The following is a 16,899-nucleotide window of genomic DNA, read 5'->3' as shown; positions in this document are numbered from 1 at the left end:
GAGTTCTTCTCACCCTGAATTCCATTAAAAAAATCACACAACATTAAATGGCATTGTTTATTACCTATTTACTATGTTACTTCAACAATCTAGGTATATACAAAATTTTGGAATGTTTTATAAATGCTGATAAAATATTACATAGCTGCTAATGGGATTTTAAGAACAGCAAATTAATACTTAAAAGTTTAGTTCTGTTTATGGCACTGTTTGTGTTTAAAAGAATTTTCAAGTATATACACCTTGTAGTCCAAGACAGAGCAGAAAAATATTTACAAAATAAATATGTAGGGGATTTTAGAATTTCATGAATTCAGATGAATTGATGACTCCTTAATTAATCAGCATAAAACTTTACCTTGTGTAAACAATTATATGCCAAATAAATTACTCAGAAGATACTATTTTAAATGGTTTAGAATTTCAGGGTGATCAATTTTAGACACTAAAAATAACTTCTCCATTTTCTCAAAATAATTAATTATACTTCTATTCAAATTTTGAAATTTTATCATTATCAAAACAGTTCTAATAAGAGTTCTTGTTATTTAACTTGTATTTTCCATTATTTAGAAGGAACTTTGGCTGTTATTTAAGTGCAGAACTTTTTTGCTATTAGTCTTTTGTTATATCATGCATCACATTACTTCTCTCAGTAACAAACTTTCATAAATTACAAGAACACTGAAAATTTTTAAATTAGCTAAAGTAAAATGCTAGTGCATACAACCCCTGCTTCAGGTGCCATATTTACATACAATATGAAGAAAATTAACTGAAGGTTAAATCACTGACCAATCAGTTGTACTCTGTGGCTTATTTCCTTTTCCAAAATTATAGTCTATGTATCTGATTCAAGGTAAAATATCGGAAAATGTCATTAATTTTAACTAATTTAGGTATTCCTTGTTAAATGCAGAATGTGACTGTGAAAAATTATTAAAGTCAATACAAATGATGTAAATATCTTACAAGGCCCAAATTAATATTTTGAAATAAATGATGAATAAAGGTAACACCAAGGCTTGTCTTAAAGAAGCTTGTCGTTCTTTTTTTTTAAGAGATTACAATACACATACAGTAAATGAATTTTATCAAAATACAACACATTTCTTCTACTATATTCATAAAAATCAATTCCTATGTAAAGAGTACTGAAAATCAACTGAAATTAGTTAAAATGTACAAAGAGTTGTTAAAGGGTTTCAATCAATATTATTAAAGCTATACAGTACAATAACCAATTGATAACATCTTAAAAGAAGTGCAATATTTGATTTCACATATTTTGAAAGTACTGCCTACTCTCACTAGCAAGAAAAGAACAAGTCCAACTCACTTTTGCAAAAATGCAGATTGCTGGTTTTGCTAATCCTATAAAAGTCTTAATTAAAACAAAGTTTAAGAAGAAAGCATAACAGATTAAAATTCCAAAATTATTTTTCTTAGTAATTAAAAGTGAATTGCAATAACTGAATATTGCTCTAAAGAAAGGCTCCAGACTAGCCTTGACTGAAAACAGTTACTGGTCTTCTATGGCACTTTTATCTGGTCCAATAACCATGCATTAATTCATACCATTGCATATTACTCAAATTTTACTTGATTACATAGACAGAACAAAAAGAAAATTAATGGTTTGGATAAACAAAATTAATAAAATACTACCAAATATTGTTATACTAATGAGGAACAAAGGCAGTTGGTGGTAAAACACCATTACATGTATACACTTAGAAACCCTTTAAAGACTCTGAAGTGTCGAGTTCACATTAATGTTACTTGTAGGAACAGCCCTTTATTTGAACACCTTTACACACTGATAGGGCTCAAGGACCCATCACTTTGCTCTACATCTCTCCACAGCAATTCTCTATCACTGTGCCAGTTTCACAAACTTGCTTTGGTTTCCTAGCTCCATGCGTACTGTTTCGTTTTACTTTACCAAGGCAATCTGAGACCAAATAAAATCAAAAGGCTTTCCTGAATCTTCTTACACTTTGTGTTGCACAACATAATCAATAAAAACTGGCATTTTAGTTTTATTTGCTGCTTAAAATAAAAATTATAAATTAAGATTAAAATGGAGAACTAAATTGTGAAAGAGATTACAATTACCACCATTTGCAAAAAAAGGGGGGGGGGGAGATTTCCATAGCACAGAAAATGTATGGACATGAATCTACGGTAGAGTTAAAAATTTCCTGTCACTAAAAAATTAAAAATTGAATCACCAGTAGCAAATGTATAGTCAATGGCTATGACAAGAACAGATCCTGTGGAACTCATAAAATACAATTATCTTTTTTCTTTAAAAAAACATTACATTTTTATTGCATTATCCTAGTAATAAAAACATATTAACAGATAGCTGTTTATTCTTTGCTTCCAGATTTTTATAGAGTAATTATTTTCACCTGGCCTTGGAAAGTGAACCCATCAGCACCACCTTCACCTACTCACTCTTCAATTCAATATGCACATAGCAGAAGCCAACACTTCAAATCTCTTGCCCACATAAAAAAAGTAGTTTTAGCAGAAAAACATTAATGCCTGTTGAATAAAAATAAGGGCATAAAAGCTATGAGATAGATAGCTCTGCCATCTGTCTCTGGGCTACAATCAAGGCTAACTAGAGCCTTGCACAGATTTCAGTCATGTGTATGAAATCCAAAAATAAACCTACAATCTATACAAAAACAACATCTATTTGTTTTTGTAGCCTTGATTGCTATGCTTAAAAACCTAACAAGAAGTTATGGTATGAATTCAACAGTCTCCCCTATATACTGTACAGTGGTTCTTTCCCTCATACCACAAGTTCTGTTAATTTCATTAATGTACAAATTTGAACATAATTTTTTGAGTTCTTTATATATAAAAATATTCAAAATATTAATTTCCCCTGCAGTATCTTTCAATACGTCTTGCTGTCTTCCCCCTCTTTTTGTCCACAATGCTTATGAGGAAACCTCTCGTACAATGATGAGTTCTACTGTGTTCTGGAAAGTTTTTAGCAAGGACACTGCTTGTCCATGTTCAATATTGATAAAACTGTAGCCATTAGCCTGGAAGAAAGAAAAATGCTTTTAACAAAAATATTTCATATTTATTTGCATGTGTGCATTTAAATTTCTGCCACATAGCCCACAAACCTGACAAAAAATAATTTCAGCAATTTAAACAAAAGACTCCTGGGCACTATACCCAACATCTACAGAAATAAAATCTCTGAAAGTAGGATGTAGGAACCTCTATCTTGCCCACATTTATAGCACCCCAAATTGCTATAACTGTTTAAGAATGTCAGATATGATGTGTATGTATGAAACATAGGGCACGAAGTTGCACGGTTAGCAGAGGAACAACCTAGTCTCTCCATTGCCTTGGAGCTATTAGAACACTATTTAGATCAAGAATATTATGCTTAGAAATTCTTGTAACACAGAAGATTCTTTCACCATCTCATTTTAGAGAAGAGAAAACCCAGACATGAAAAGTAATGTATTATGTTGATAGTCCCTGAACTGAAACAATAAATTCCAAATGGTTTAGAAAAATAAGAGTGTATTAAAATTGTATGAATGAGTGTATGTGACATGAGAGGGAGGGTGGGAGGAAAGGGGGTGGGAAGTAGAGAGAGAGAGACAGACAGATTTGTCTTTCTCCTAAGACAGTGCTCATAATAAATTTAGTTAAAATGAGCAGCTAAAGAAAGAGAAAAGGAGGAAGCATGGGAAAATAAAGAGGTTCCTCAGACTTTGAAATGTTTTCTCTTTCTGATATGACAGGTTGCCTCTAGAAAGGGGCATTCTGATTCCCTGAAATAGTTAACATTCCTGAACTTAACCAAAAATGCTATAATATATCAAAAATTTATTCCAACACGCCAGCATTATTTTCCAGGTACACAGTTGGAATATTTTAAACTACAAAAGTACTAGAGAATAGTCTCTTTCTAGAAAGACCAGTTTTCAGTCACAGATATTTAAAGATAAACTTCATAAAATGCTTACTTTCAAATCTGGCACTTAATTTTTCCTTTTTTTTAAAAAAAAAGATTTATTTATTTATGCATACAAGAACTGGGGTACAAGCCAGAGGTGTGGAGGTGAGAGAACTCACCAGAGACTGAGTGGGGTACAGAACAGGCTGACTGATGAAATTACACCGCTGAGGGGAGCAGCGGGCGAGACAAGAGAGGTCTGCTGCGCTATGTGGGTCACCTCCCTGACTGGGGATCGAACTCGTGCTGCAGTGGCGGTGGATAGCTTCATAGTGCTACAACTTAACCCCTTGCACCACCAGGGAAGCCCCTTAATTTTTTCTTGATAATGAGGCAGATATTATAATATGAAAAATTTTACAAAAAAAGGTATAGCTCAGTTACCTGAATAATTTTATCACCTGGTTGCAATAACTTTGATGCTGGTCCTTCAGGTTGTACCCTTGTTACAAATATACCCTTAAACAACAACAACAAAAAATAATTATTTAATGAAAAACAGTATACATAAATAACAGAATACCAAAGAGAAAGCGTCTCTTTCACAGTAGGTAATTATTTGAATTGTGGTAAAATTCTCTGTCTTCTCTGAAAAACACTGTGACAACCCAAATGTTGTTTCTGTCACCAGTAATCGGATCTGAATATACAGATTTCCATTAAAGTGAAAAAGTTACCTCAATAGAAAATTAACATAACTTCATAATATGAACATGCACATTTTTGGTTAAATTTATCCTCAATTAATTTGATCACATTTCAAAACAAAAAATCATTTAGAAAGAAATCATAAAGGTGTTAATCTATCTAGATTTATATAAATAACTTAGATTTTTACTTATATTTAACAGGTATTAAATAAGAAAAACTTTATGGATATTTCAAGGATATATAAACAAAAACTCACATCATCATCAGGTCTGAATGGATTTCCTCTACCCCCAACACCTCCTGATATGCTAAACCCAAGTTCTGGATCTTTTTCAATCCTCACTCGAATCTGAGTTAATATATGAAAATAAAATAAACAATTATTGCTATCTCAGAAAAAACTACAATATAGTAATACTCTTTTTAGACTATTGCTGAATTAAATTCAAGCACACAAAATAAAACTACATCTAAGATAAATATTCAAGCAGATGAAGTGAAACTATTAACATAAAATGTTAATTAGTTAGTGAGTTAAAGACACAGCTGGTATTATAAAGTAAAGCTCCTAACTTAATCTTTGTCTCATAAGGACAGGCAACTGATTAAGGTTGACCACCATTATACTTTTTAGATATGGATTTTAATGACAGTATACACACAAGACATGTATTTTTATTATCAATTTTCATTTGTGATATATCTAAATCACACAGTATCTCTATTCAGTGTTTTCATAAGATATCTAAAAGATCTCTGGGTGGTTGTTTAATATTAACTCCTTCTTGAATCTGTTTATATGCTTCCAGGAGTTGGTATTAATGATCAACTGATAATATTTTTTTTTAACCAAGTTATAGAAAGGATGCAAGAATTGAAATTTTGTTACAAAATATTACCCTTTTCCTAGGGACTCACTCACCTAAAATGAGTTATTCTCTACCTAAATTTCTAATGTTATTTCATCAATAATATATATTTACAAAATATATAAATGTATTTCTGGTGACTTTTAAAATACTTTTTAAGATTTGATTCTCAAAGTACTTTGGAGTCTATAGTCAAATTTCAAAAACTGCATGTAAAATAACAATAGCAAATCATAATAGCCAGTCAGTTTAATGGTCTATGACTCATATTCTATTAAGTCTATCCATGAAGGAGGTCTGATTACTAGTAATATATCAATGAGTTTTAGAAAAACAACCACCTTAGAAAACAAGATCATGTCCCAAATGACTAAATCCTATTAATTAGGATTAATCAGGACTGGTGGGTAAGGGGTGGAGGGGGGAACAGAGTTAAGCTAAACCACAAAGTTTAACACCTTATAAACTTAACATGAAACCAAACTTCTAAACAAAATGGTAAAAACTATGTTAAAGTTCTATGGATTTATTGCTGATAATAACCTAAAATTCATTAGTCTCGTATTTCAAATATTCTTGATTATTCTTACCTCATGCCTTGCCAGTTCATGGCCTGGTCTAGGAGAACAATGGGGCTGTGTATATGGAGGCTGGTGGGCCACCTTCAGCATCAAGTAATCAATTAGTTGTTCTCTAGAGGGATGCCTTGCCACAGATGCCTGAGGAAGGGGGTGATGTATTTGACTATAATTTGCCTGAGGCCTGAGAGGCTGGGCCATCTGTCCATTACTCAAAGGCATCTAAGAAAAACATGAAGTGTCTTAAAATGACCAGTAACAATGTGTTATCACAAATATTTGGATTTCCCTAAAAGCATTAGAGTTTAACAATCTCAATCATACAATATAACGTCACCAATACTATTTTTTCCCTAATTTTATACTTCTAAAAGAAAAAAAAAGCTATTAGTAATCTCTTTAGTCTAAATTTACGTCTTTTGTTGACAGAATCAGTCTTCAAAAATTTCAAATAAAAGTAAATCATATAGGGCCTCCCCTGGAGGCGCAGCGGTTGAGCGCTGGGTTGCGAGGCTGCCTGCAGCCTCTGTAGCACCAGTTCGATCCCTGACCACCAGTGAGAGTCCCACAGAAAAAAAAAAAAAAAAAAAAAGTAAATCATATATGTATTTAAAATTATTTGCTTCCCTGATATAATTTCTTCAGAAACCAAATGTTAAAATGGTATTCATGCCAAATTTTTAAAATTTAATTTCATTAAATGGTATATTTTCTCATGTTACGCATACCCACAAAAGATGCATTTGCTGATGTTTTTCTTTAGAACGAAAGCAGTTAAATATTATGTTAGAATTTTTTCCTAATCTGAGTTTAATTTTCTACCTTTCTTTCTAGAATTAAGAAGCCTAAAACTGATTTATTCCCAGTATGCATCAGTAATTTTTAAACTCTAAATACAAATCCCATACAATATTAATCAAAAAATTAAACCCTGACTTCTGTTCTACTTTTCACTAGCTAATAAAACACCAGAGATTATTATATTGTGGTTGCTAAAGAATTACTTTGGTTTAATGCTCTTATTTTTAGGGATTGAATTTTAGACTCAATATCACCTTTGTGGAAATGTGACTAACAGCTTACTTTTGTCGTGTGGGAAATCTAGATGAAAAATGAGTTTACATATTTACATTACAAATATTTGAAGATTTTTCAGAAGAAATATTTAAGCAATTCAATCATTTAAAACTTCATTGTTGATTATTACTAAGAGGGTGACCTCAACTGGATGGAAATTGTAGGAACAATTATGAGGGAAGTATTTGGGTCCCATTTTCCTAAAATTATCCAAAAGCAGAGAAGTTTGGGGAAAATTCAGGTAATCATTAAATGTTCATCTCATGTAAACCTTCATAAAAGATGCAAAGTTTGGCTTTGGTGAGGAAGATGTTTACTTAAAAGACTTTTTTTTTCATTGTATTATTCTAGAGGCTATGGACAGACATGGGAGGTATTTCATGACAGGGTACAAAGATGATTATTACTCTATGATGAATCTTACATTATTAGGAAAGAATAAGAATGAGGTTACTGAATTATTCCTGTATCTTTTTTTATTATAATTTATGAATGGTTACAACTTGATCACTGTAGATTTGAAGCAATTCCTCTGACCGGGAGTACTTAAATGGTTGTGTTATTTTATGACTTCTCTGTAATAGTACTTGCTTTTCTTCATATTTATACCATTTATTCCAATATACAGCTATCATACCTTTCTCCTGGGTAGAATTCGCGAATTATTTCTGATCCATCCTTAAGACTCCCTAACACCTAGACACTTCGCTGTGCCTGACATTCTACATCAATGTTAAATACATTCATGGAATACATTAAGTTATGACTAGCATATGGCTCAGGAAAATAAAAAGCATAAAATAAACTCAGTAACCTAAATCACAAAATAGATATTAAGGAGAAAATAAAAAAGTCAGCAGATTTAGTTAAAAGAAAAACATAAGGTTAAAATAAAAAGTTTTATGTGAACTTATGTGGTTGGGTCCCTCCTCTCAAGAACAATTATTAAGTTTATAAAATATATAATTCTACTTCATAATTATATTTAGTTCTACCATTGGTATGGAATTAGTTCTGAAAAAGAATAGTAATGAAAAGAATTATCTTTCTGCACTGGTGACAGAAGTAATATCTAAAGGAGAGATGCTTCATTTATAAAACCATATACAAGCCTTCAAGGTAATTTCTAGTTGTATTTTTAAGTGCCTTAACATCTTCAATTGTAGAACTTAAGACAGGTTCATCTAATGCCAAAAATCCTCTAATTCAAGTGATAAAATAAATAGGTGATACTATAGAAATCCAAAACCAATAATAAAGTTATTTTCTGGTATGGGGAAAAAAAATCATAGACTAAATTGATGAGAAAGTAAACAAGAGTTAAACTGTACTTAATATTTCTTAATTATTAAAAAACTATTAACCAAGAGGGAGATGTCATTTAGAAAGTATTTTCAATGTTGAAGCCCATGATATTTTTAGTTTAAAAATTAGAAACTGTAGTGAGCTCTCAGATACTACTTTATTTATTTCCTGAGCACCTACTTTCATCGAGCTGTCTGAAGGAACCTCTTTGTGACTAAGTGTAGCTGAAGAGTAGTTCTGCTGTCCTGAAATGAATATATCATCTTGACAAGGATCTCCTGGACAGGATGTCTGAGGATGCTTCAAATGAGGAAATAAAAAGTAAACAAATAATGATCTTTAAGATGTGAAACCAAAATGATGATGACACTTGAGAGAAGATTAGGGAAATATATTGTCAGATAACAGAAAAATGAAGAGCCAAATCAAATGTTACCATTAACTACCATCAACATTAATACTTTCATGATGGATCGTCACTAAACTTATTGTGATAATCATTTCATAATATATACATATAATCAAATGATTATGATATATAACCTAGACTAATACAACATTATGTTTCAATTATATATCAATAAAATTGAGGAAAGTAGTACCTTTAACTGTGTTTGTACCATAGCCAAATGTTTGTTCTTATAATGTGTGAAAAGTATATAACAATGTATGCTGTTATTTCTTTAGAATGCTTTTACTTACATTAATACATAACTTCTAACATTTTGAGCAAATGTAGTTATTAATCAAAGTCAGGGGTACTAAATCCCACCAGCAATTAAAATATACTCCCATTGAACACTACATAGTTTTTTGGTTAAAAACAAACAACTAATTGGTATTCTTTTAATAGCATATTATCACCCAGAAATTTCTTTTTAACGATGAGCAATACCAATAATCTTTAAAACTGCTTTATCTTAATACTATCATACTAACATTAGCTTAATATTTCAAAAGTATATTGGTTAGTAATACTTTTAAATTTAACTAGAGTGTATCATTTTATAGTTTACCATATCAATAATGTTAAAAAGAAAACACACTCAAAATCTTTTATTATCTGAATATTCCTTATAAACATGCTGGGAAGTAAGAGATCTATATATTTCATTTAATTTCGTTCTAAAACTATATTTTAAATTTTAGTTCTAAACTAGCTATATTTTAGAAAACTCAAGAAAATGTAATAAATAGCACTATTGTTACTTTCAAAACAGCATAGCTTGCAATGTTGATATGTAAACAATACCATCATGCTGAAAAATAATCTGAAATTTACTTCACTGTGATATACCACAGATCCATATAAACTTAAAGGTACATAATTTAATCTTAGAAACTATCTGCATCAGACGTATCATGTGCAGTTAGTTACAAATTCAAACCATGGCTTAGCAATTTTAGATGTGATTTGATCCAACTGTGTGTATTTAGGCAATGAATAAATACTTTTTCTCTTTTCCCTTTTTGAGATGAGCATTCAGAATGTCTAATAAATGATTCTGCTCAGTTTGAAGTTCAAACGTTAAGCCTGAATACAAGTATGTTTATCTAGACTTTAACAAGCAAAAAAATATTACTATACAAGAATGTGGGAATGAATAATTGTTCTAGATGACTACAAAGTTTAACCCTGAGCTAATGAAAGACCCTAGTCTTTACTTTGTGGCTTCAGCTGGAATGATGCCAGAAATATAGAGTTTAAGTCATCATCCTCTCTTTCAAAATGCTAAGTTACAAAATGATCACTGCCACTTTAATATAGCATAGAAACCAAATAGTGGCAGGCAACAGAAGGCAGAGTAAGGAAGGTATGGCACAGCCAGGCCAAAGAGAATTCCAGATTTCTCCTTCCCTAGAACACAATAAAGCTGAGTCAGGAGTATATTAAAAAGGGGGTAGGGAGAGATGTGGAGAGGCTCAGGGAAAAGCAAAGGACCCAGAAAGTAAAAATCAATATGGAAATAAAATTACTGGGAGGGGTAAAAATGAGGTTATGAAGGGAGAAAAAGGTCTTTTAGGGATGAAAGTAGAGGGGGGGAAGAAAAATATTTGTTTAGATGCCATGCTACCACCTCAAGTTATAGAGAGAAAAACCTTAAAACAGCCATGCCAGAGTTGTTTTGTTCTCTCTCCTCTGCCATTCTTATTTCCTACACTTAATTGTCATTACAGGAATAATGACTACCAAATGAAAAATGACCACTACTAACAACTACATGGAAATGTACTTAATAAAAGATCTGGGCTTTGCTTTTTCACTGGTACTTACTACAGCCTCTCCAGCTTCACATTTAATCAGATTCAGTGAATTATGATGAAACTTAGTTCCAGGTAGAGTTTCTTATTTGCCAAGAGAAAATTACCCTTCCCTATAACCCATCTGAGTATCATGTATAGCCCAGTCTCAAAACCCTGAGTTAGGGAGAGCAAGTTAATTTTAACACTGAAGTGTTGCAAATGATGGTAATATTTACAAAGCTTCTCAGGCAGTTACTATTATTGCTTGAGAAACTAAAGGAGATGAAGACTAAATCAGCTTTGCAGAAAGTTTTAGACCCAAGTTTAGAACTAAGCCATGGAGGAACTGGAAGGTAAACAAAATTACCAAATCCACAGTAAAAATGGTTTTTTTTTTTTTTTTTTGAAAATGTTAACAATAAAAGTTGGGGTTCCCCCCTGTTCTATGACTAAAAGTAGTGGTCACTACAGGTACTCACTCGAAAAATGTGCCCACCAGAACCTCTTCCGTCTGCAACACTCAAGGCAAGACTGCCTTGGCTGCCATGCAGATCCCTAGAGCTGCCATAGTGAAAGCTGCTTACAGTGGTAAAATTGGAATTAAAGGACCTTGACAGCATGTTCTGAATAAAGAGGGGACAGATTTAACAGAGATTAGTGTAGCATGCAAAATTCACAAGACTTGTTATGTACATACAAGTATTTACAGGCAACCAATACCACTCAGAAATAACATGCAACACTAAATTGTCAGTGCCACTAAAAGAAATTGGCACTATTACTCATACAATTTACATGACAACACATACACATAAAAACATGTAAATATAATCATTCACATGTTTGGACATCAAAGAAAGTAGAAATACATAACTGCTTTTATAATGCTATTATTTCCTTAACTCCTAACACATCTTGTTAGAAGTTTGTCAGAAGACAGGAATTAATGTAATACCCAGAAAAGTGTGTTTGTGTATGTGCGTGCGTGTGTGTGGGGGAGAGGGCTTATACTTGGAATACGAGCTAATTTCTCTATAAAGATAAATTTTAGCAACAGTTATTTTGAAGTGAAAATGAAGTTCTAAAGCCTGTTTCATTTTATATCAATTTTTAAGTAAAATGGGTAATTTAAACAGAAATAATACTGCATAAAATATATTTGCAAGAAATGCCTGGTTTTTGGCAACTCCATTTCCTAAAAAAAATTATTTTCCACATTTGAAAAAGCATCTTTGATAAAACCTCACATAACACAGCTTTAGTATATAACATTTAAAAGTCACCCACTGTGGGGGGGACTATGGTGATGGTGCACAGGTGCATTGGTGAAGGAAATTCTATGGGGACTACACCTGAGGTGGAGGTGGGGGAGAACAAATATTGTTTAAAAATGAACAATGTTGTAAAAAAATAAAAAAATTAATTAAAAGAATTCACCCACTGTGGGTGGTTGTGTTGGCTTTTCTGCAGCTGTGGGGGTATATTTTGGCAATAGCATTGATGGTAGAATGTACTATAAGATGGATCACCTCTACTTCTGTATTTATTACCAGACCTCAACTACAATTTTTTTTCACCTTCCACCTCTCTTTGCCTATAGGATGTACTGTATGCAGCCATGCACTTTATATTAATATATTAGAAATCTATAAATCTGTATTTTTTTATACTGTTGGATACTTATAATTAAAACTTTTACCTATTAAATAATTCAATCTTATTAGAAAAGTCACCCATAGCTCTATAATAACAGAAAACTAGAAAACGCACATGTAAATTTTTTTCCCATTCAAATAAATATACATTAAAGGTTATTTTATTTTAGAAATTAGTAGTCGCTTTTACTGCTTAAATTTTAAGAACCACTGATAAAATCCTTTACAGACTGAATTTATATGAATCCCTAATCACTAATTCCGTACACTTCAATAAATAATAAATTCATAGTCTGAAACAGACTGAATTTATATGAATCCCTAATCACTAATCCCATACACTTCAATAAATAATAAATTCATAGTCTGATCTAATTTCCTCATTTAATTCCAGACTTGTTGACTGTTGTTTTTTCATGTGGATGCTTTCAGTACATCCCTGAATATTGAGGTTTGATGGGCCAACTGAAAGAAACCATATTTTTAGCATGGTTTGTTATAAAGAAATACAGAAATACCATAACAAGCATTTCCATGTTATTTTAGGGAATTTAGACCTTCTCTAGATTGTGAAGTTGTTTTCTAATAACACCACCAATATTAAATATGGCATTCCAGAAGGAAATAGTTTTTTTTTAAAAGATTTTTATTTGTTTATGCATACAATAACTGGGGTGTAGGCCAGAGGTGTGTGTGTGGGGGGGTGGATTGGAGAGGATTCCACAGAGACGGAATGGGGAACACAACAGGTGGATCTACTGAAATATACTGCTGAGGGGAGCAGCAGGGGAAACAGGAGGGGTCTGCTGTGCCATGTGGGTCAGCTCCCTGGCCAGGGATAGAACTCATGCAGAGCTTCATAGTGCTGAGATGTAACCCCATGCACCACGAGGGAGGCCCTCTACAAGTCATGATTAAAGAAAATTCTAAATTTAATAGGCCAGATGTGTACTTTCCCAAATAATTTCGCAAAAACAAGGATTTAGAAGGGGCAAATCAGAGATTCTATAAACATTTGATTATAATATAAAAATAAAGAACTTATAAACACACAAACATATCAATGACACACACTCACATATGTTATATATGGAATTTTAACATGTTAAGTGCCCTGACTGATCCTTTTTAATACTATATAGATCTTGGAACATAGTTTTTTCTGTCATCTGTTGACAAAGATGAAGAAGTTTTTGTAAATATTTTACTAATAATTCTGGCACTCAGAACAAGTGTAGTTTTGAATTCAGGCTTGTGCATAGATATTCACATTAAGATTGTACCTCATCATAACATATCAACACATTGTGCAGAGTTCAATTAAGAGGAAGGCCCATGTTCCGGGCACTACTTACATTTTAACAGCTATATGAACAAATGAACATGGAAATTAGTATGCAGTTTAGAGGGTGAGGACTAGTAAACCATTATGTTTAAAAACTATGTTATAATATCGTATCTATTTCTGTATTGTTATAAAAATCCCAGTTGGTCAAAGTAACAATTTTTTGAAAAGATTTATTTATTTATTTATGCATACAAGAACCAGAGTGTAGGCCAGAGGTGTAGAGGGTGAGAGGATTCACCAGAGACAGAATGAGGAGCAGAACAGGCAGAGCTACCAAAATACACTGCTGAGGGGAGCAGCAGGAGAGACAGGAGGGGTCTGCTGTGCTATATGGGTTAAGCTCTCTGGCAGAGGACTGAACTCATGCAGCAGTCAATGGTGACAGTTTGATAGTACTGAGAAACTTTAACCCCTGCACCACCAGGGAGGTCCCTATTCAATTACTTTAATTGAATGAAGTGATTCTCATTAAGAAGACAGTGGCAGAATGGGGCCTCCCAGGTGGTGCAGGGGTTAAAGACAGCGCTATCAAGCTATTGCCAGCCACTGCAGCACAAGTTCAATTCCCCGGCCTGCCTGGGAGGTGACCCACATGGCGCAGCAGATCTCTCCTGTCTCAACCACTGCTCTCCTCAGCAGTGTATTTCAGTAGATTCGCCTGTTCTGCTCCCTACTCTGTCTCTGGTGAATCCTCTCACCCCCTAACACTTCTGGCCTGTACCCTAGCTCTTATATGCATATATAAATATATAAAAATCTTTAAACAAAAAATAAGATAGTGGCAGAATAACTCAAATAAAAAGAAATACATTTAACATTATTTGTGGGGATTAACGTCAGGTTCACAAAATTTTTAAAAATCCAAAATGGTCAAAATTAACTTTTGAAATCCATCAAAATATACACTTAATGTAGTATTACTTATAGACATCACAAAGTCGAATTTGAGACCCACTGATCTAAATTAAAGGAAGACAAAGGTAAATTTATATATACAAATTTTGGGACATTCACACCACTCCATCTTCAAAATTTTAACCAGCAGCTAATGGCAGGGAAGAAGGGGAAAGATATTTGAGAAGTCTTAAAGGTGTAGATGTCATGGAACCCTACTGCTTTTGGAAAATAAACATGCCTAACAACATTAGCAATATTACCAAACATAATGTATTTTAAGTATCTCAGAAACTTTTTGTTCTTACTCTACAGCTACAAGGAAAACTCACTCCCTTTCATGATTTTGTATCTTAAATTTGCATTACTAACCCTAATTTCACACTCTGCTCTCAGCCATTTGTACCTAGTCATCACATAAAATTCATTATGTACCAAACTAAGTTATTTTTGCCAATTCTCTACTGTACCCTTTAAGAGCTTTAACTATTCTTACCCACTCTAGATTTTTTTTTAAAAAAAGATTTATTTATTTATGCATACAAGAACTGAGGTACAGGCCAGAGGTGCGGGAGGGTGAGAGGATTCACCAGAGACAGAGTGGGGAACAGAACAGATGGATTGTCTGAAATACACTGCTGAGGGGAGCAGTGGGCAAGTCAGGAGAGAGTCTGCTGCGCCATGTGGATCACTTCCCAGGCCACGAATCAAACTCGTGCTGCAGTGGCTGTGGATAGCTTCACAGTCCTGCATCTTAACCCCTTACACTGCAGATTTACTTTTGATTTCATGCTCATCATAACAATATACCCAACCAGATACCTTGGCTTTTTCTTGGATTCTCTCTTTCATCCAACTCCTAATACTAAATAATTTTCCTAAAATCCCCTTCAGGAGGGGATCATATCAGTCCTCTGCTCAGGTAACAGAAGTGGCTTCTCATTATTTATAGCACTAGAACAAAACTCTTCTGCACAGCTTTTAAAAATGTTCCTCCTTTCCCCCATACAATGTGTATAGTATCCTGAACAAATTATTTCTGTGCCTAATTTCCTGAATGTAAAAAAGGATTTAAAAAACACCTCATATAACTCCTATGAAAACTGAGAGATAATGTTCATATAAATGAAAGTTCCTGGTACTTTGCAGACACTCAATGTGCTCTTATTACTACTCTCACTATCCATAAACTAGATAATTTTATCAAATTCTCTCAAAATAAACCCCAAATTCAACTAGGTTGAAGCTCTTGTCTATTCTTGCTCCCATTCCTCCTTGATATAACTTTTACTTAATTTTATTTATCAAAACCTTAGGAGTATTTCAACAAATAGGAGTCTTTTAAATAGTCTCATCTTCTCTGATTAAGTTATATTTATTATTAATGTTTAAGCTTTCAAAATGAAAACACTCTAGATTAATGTATTAAAATGCCCCCAAATCTCTTCACTTAAATGATCGTTACTAGTATTAATACATCTAGATTTCATTTTATAAACTGTAACTCTTTCCAAAATAAGAAAAAAATTTTTTTTGAACAAAAGATGACTCATAATGAATCCACAGCATTTTATTAGTATTTTTCCTGTCAGGCAAGTAAATATGATAGAAGTATTATTCAGTATATAATCATGCTTGATAAAGTAAATGTTTAAAAAAGATTTTTTTAAAGGAAACCCAGATCTGTAGGTTTTTTGTTTTTTTTTTTTTTGGATTATTTATTTATTTATTTATTTATACATGCAAGCACTGGGTACAGTCGGAAGTGCATGAGAGAATTCACCAGAGCCAGAGTGGGGAGCAGAACAGGCAGACTGACAAAGTATACTGCTGAGGGGAGCAGAGGCCGTGGCAGGAGAGGTCTGTGCACCATGTGGGACCCTTGCCGGCGGCCAGAGATCGAACTGGCACTGCAGAGGCTGCAGGCAGCTTCTCAGCCCAGTGCTCAACCACTGCGCCACCGGGGAAGCCCTAAAAGCTTATAAGCTAAACAACATACAAATAGTACTTTAATTTCTGAAAAGGGCTTTTACATTTGATATAAGAAATTCTGTTTATAATAAAATAGACAAACCTCTAGCCAGGCTCACAAAGAAAAAAACGAGAGAAAACACATATAAATAGGATTATAAATATAAGAGGAGAAATCACAACAGACTCAGTAGGAATCAAAAGAATAATCAGAGATTACTATGAACACTTATATGCAAATAAATTCAACAACCTAGAAGAGATGGACAAATTCCTAGAATGATATAATCATCCAAAGCTG

General features: G+C 33.0%; 1 protein-coding gene across 4 annotated transcripts in view; it reads right to left on the bottom strand.

Moving 5' to 3' along the window:
- Positions 1-1,025: 1,025 nt before the first annotated feature.
- The window catches only part of ERBIN (erbb2 interacting protein), a 111,285-nt gene continuing 95,411 nt past the window's right edge, over positions 1,026-16,899 (bottom strand). Inside the window, exons 22-27 of one of the 4 annotated variants that reach the window (XM_037530183.2) lie at positions 11,210-11,353; positions 8,667-8,786; positions 6,117-6,326; positions 4,914-5,006; positions 4,391-4,465; positions 1,026-3,068 (exon numbers count right to left, since the gene is read on the bottom strand). In XM_037530183.2, coding sequence (XP_037386080.1) covers positions 2,961-3,068; positions 4,391-4,465; positions 4,914-5,006; positions 6,117-6,326; positions 8,667-8,786; positions 11,210-11,353 — 750 coding nt within the window. In that variant the 3' untranslated portion in view covers positions 1,026-2,960. The remainder of the gene's footprint in view (positions 3,069-4,390; positions 4,466-4,913; positions 5,007-6,116; positions 6,327-8,666; positions 8,787-11,209; positions 11,354-16,899) is intronic. The other 3 variants (XM_037530180.2, XM_054688470.1, XM_054688471.1) reach the window with 3 other exon arrangements.

The sequence above is a fragment of the Talpa occidentalis genome, unplaced genomic scaffold (assembly GCF_014898055.3).
Source record: "Talpa occidentalis isolate TD23 unplaced genomic scaffold, MPIMG_talOcc4v2.1 talOcc4.6, whole genome shotgun sequence".
Taxonomy (NCBI): domain Eukaryota; kingdom Metazoa; phylum Chordata; class Mammalia; order Eulipotyphla; family Talpidae; genus Talpa; species Talpa occidentalis.
This window is presented reverse-complemented; position numbering and strand designations above follow the sequence as displayed.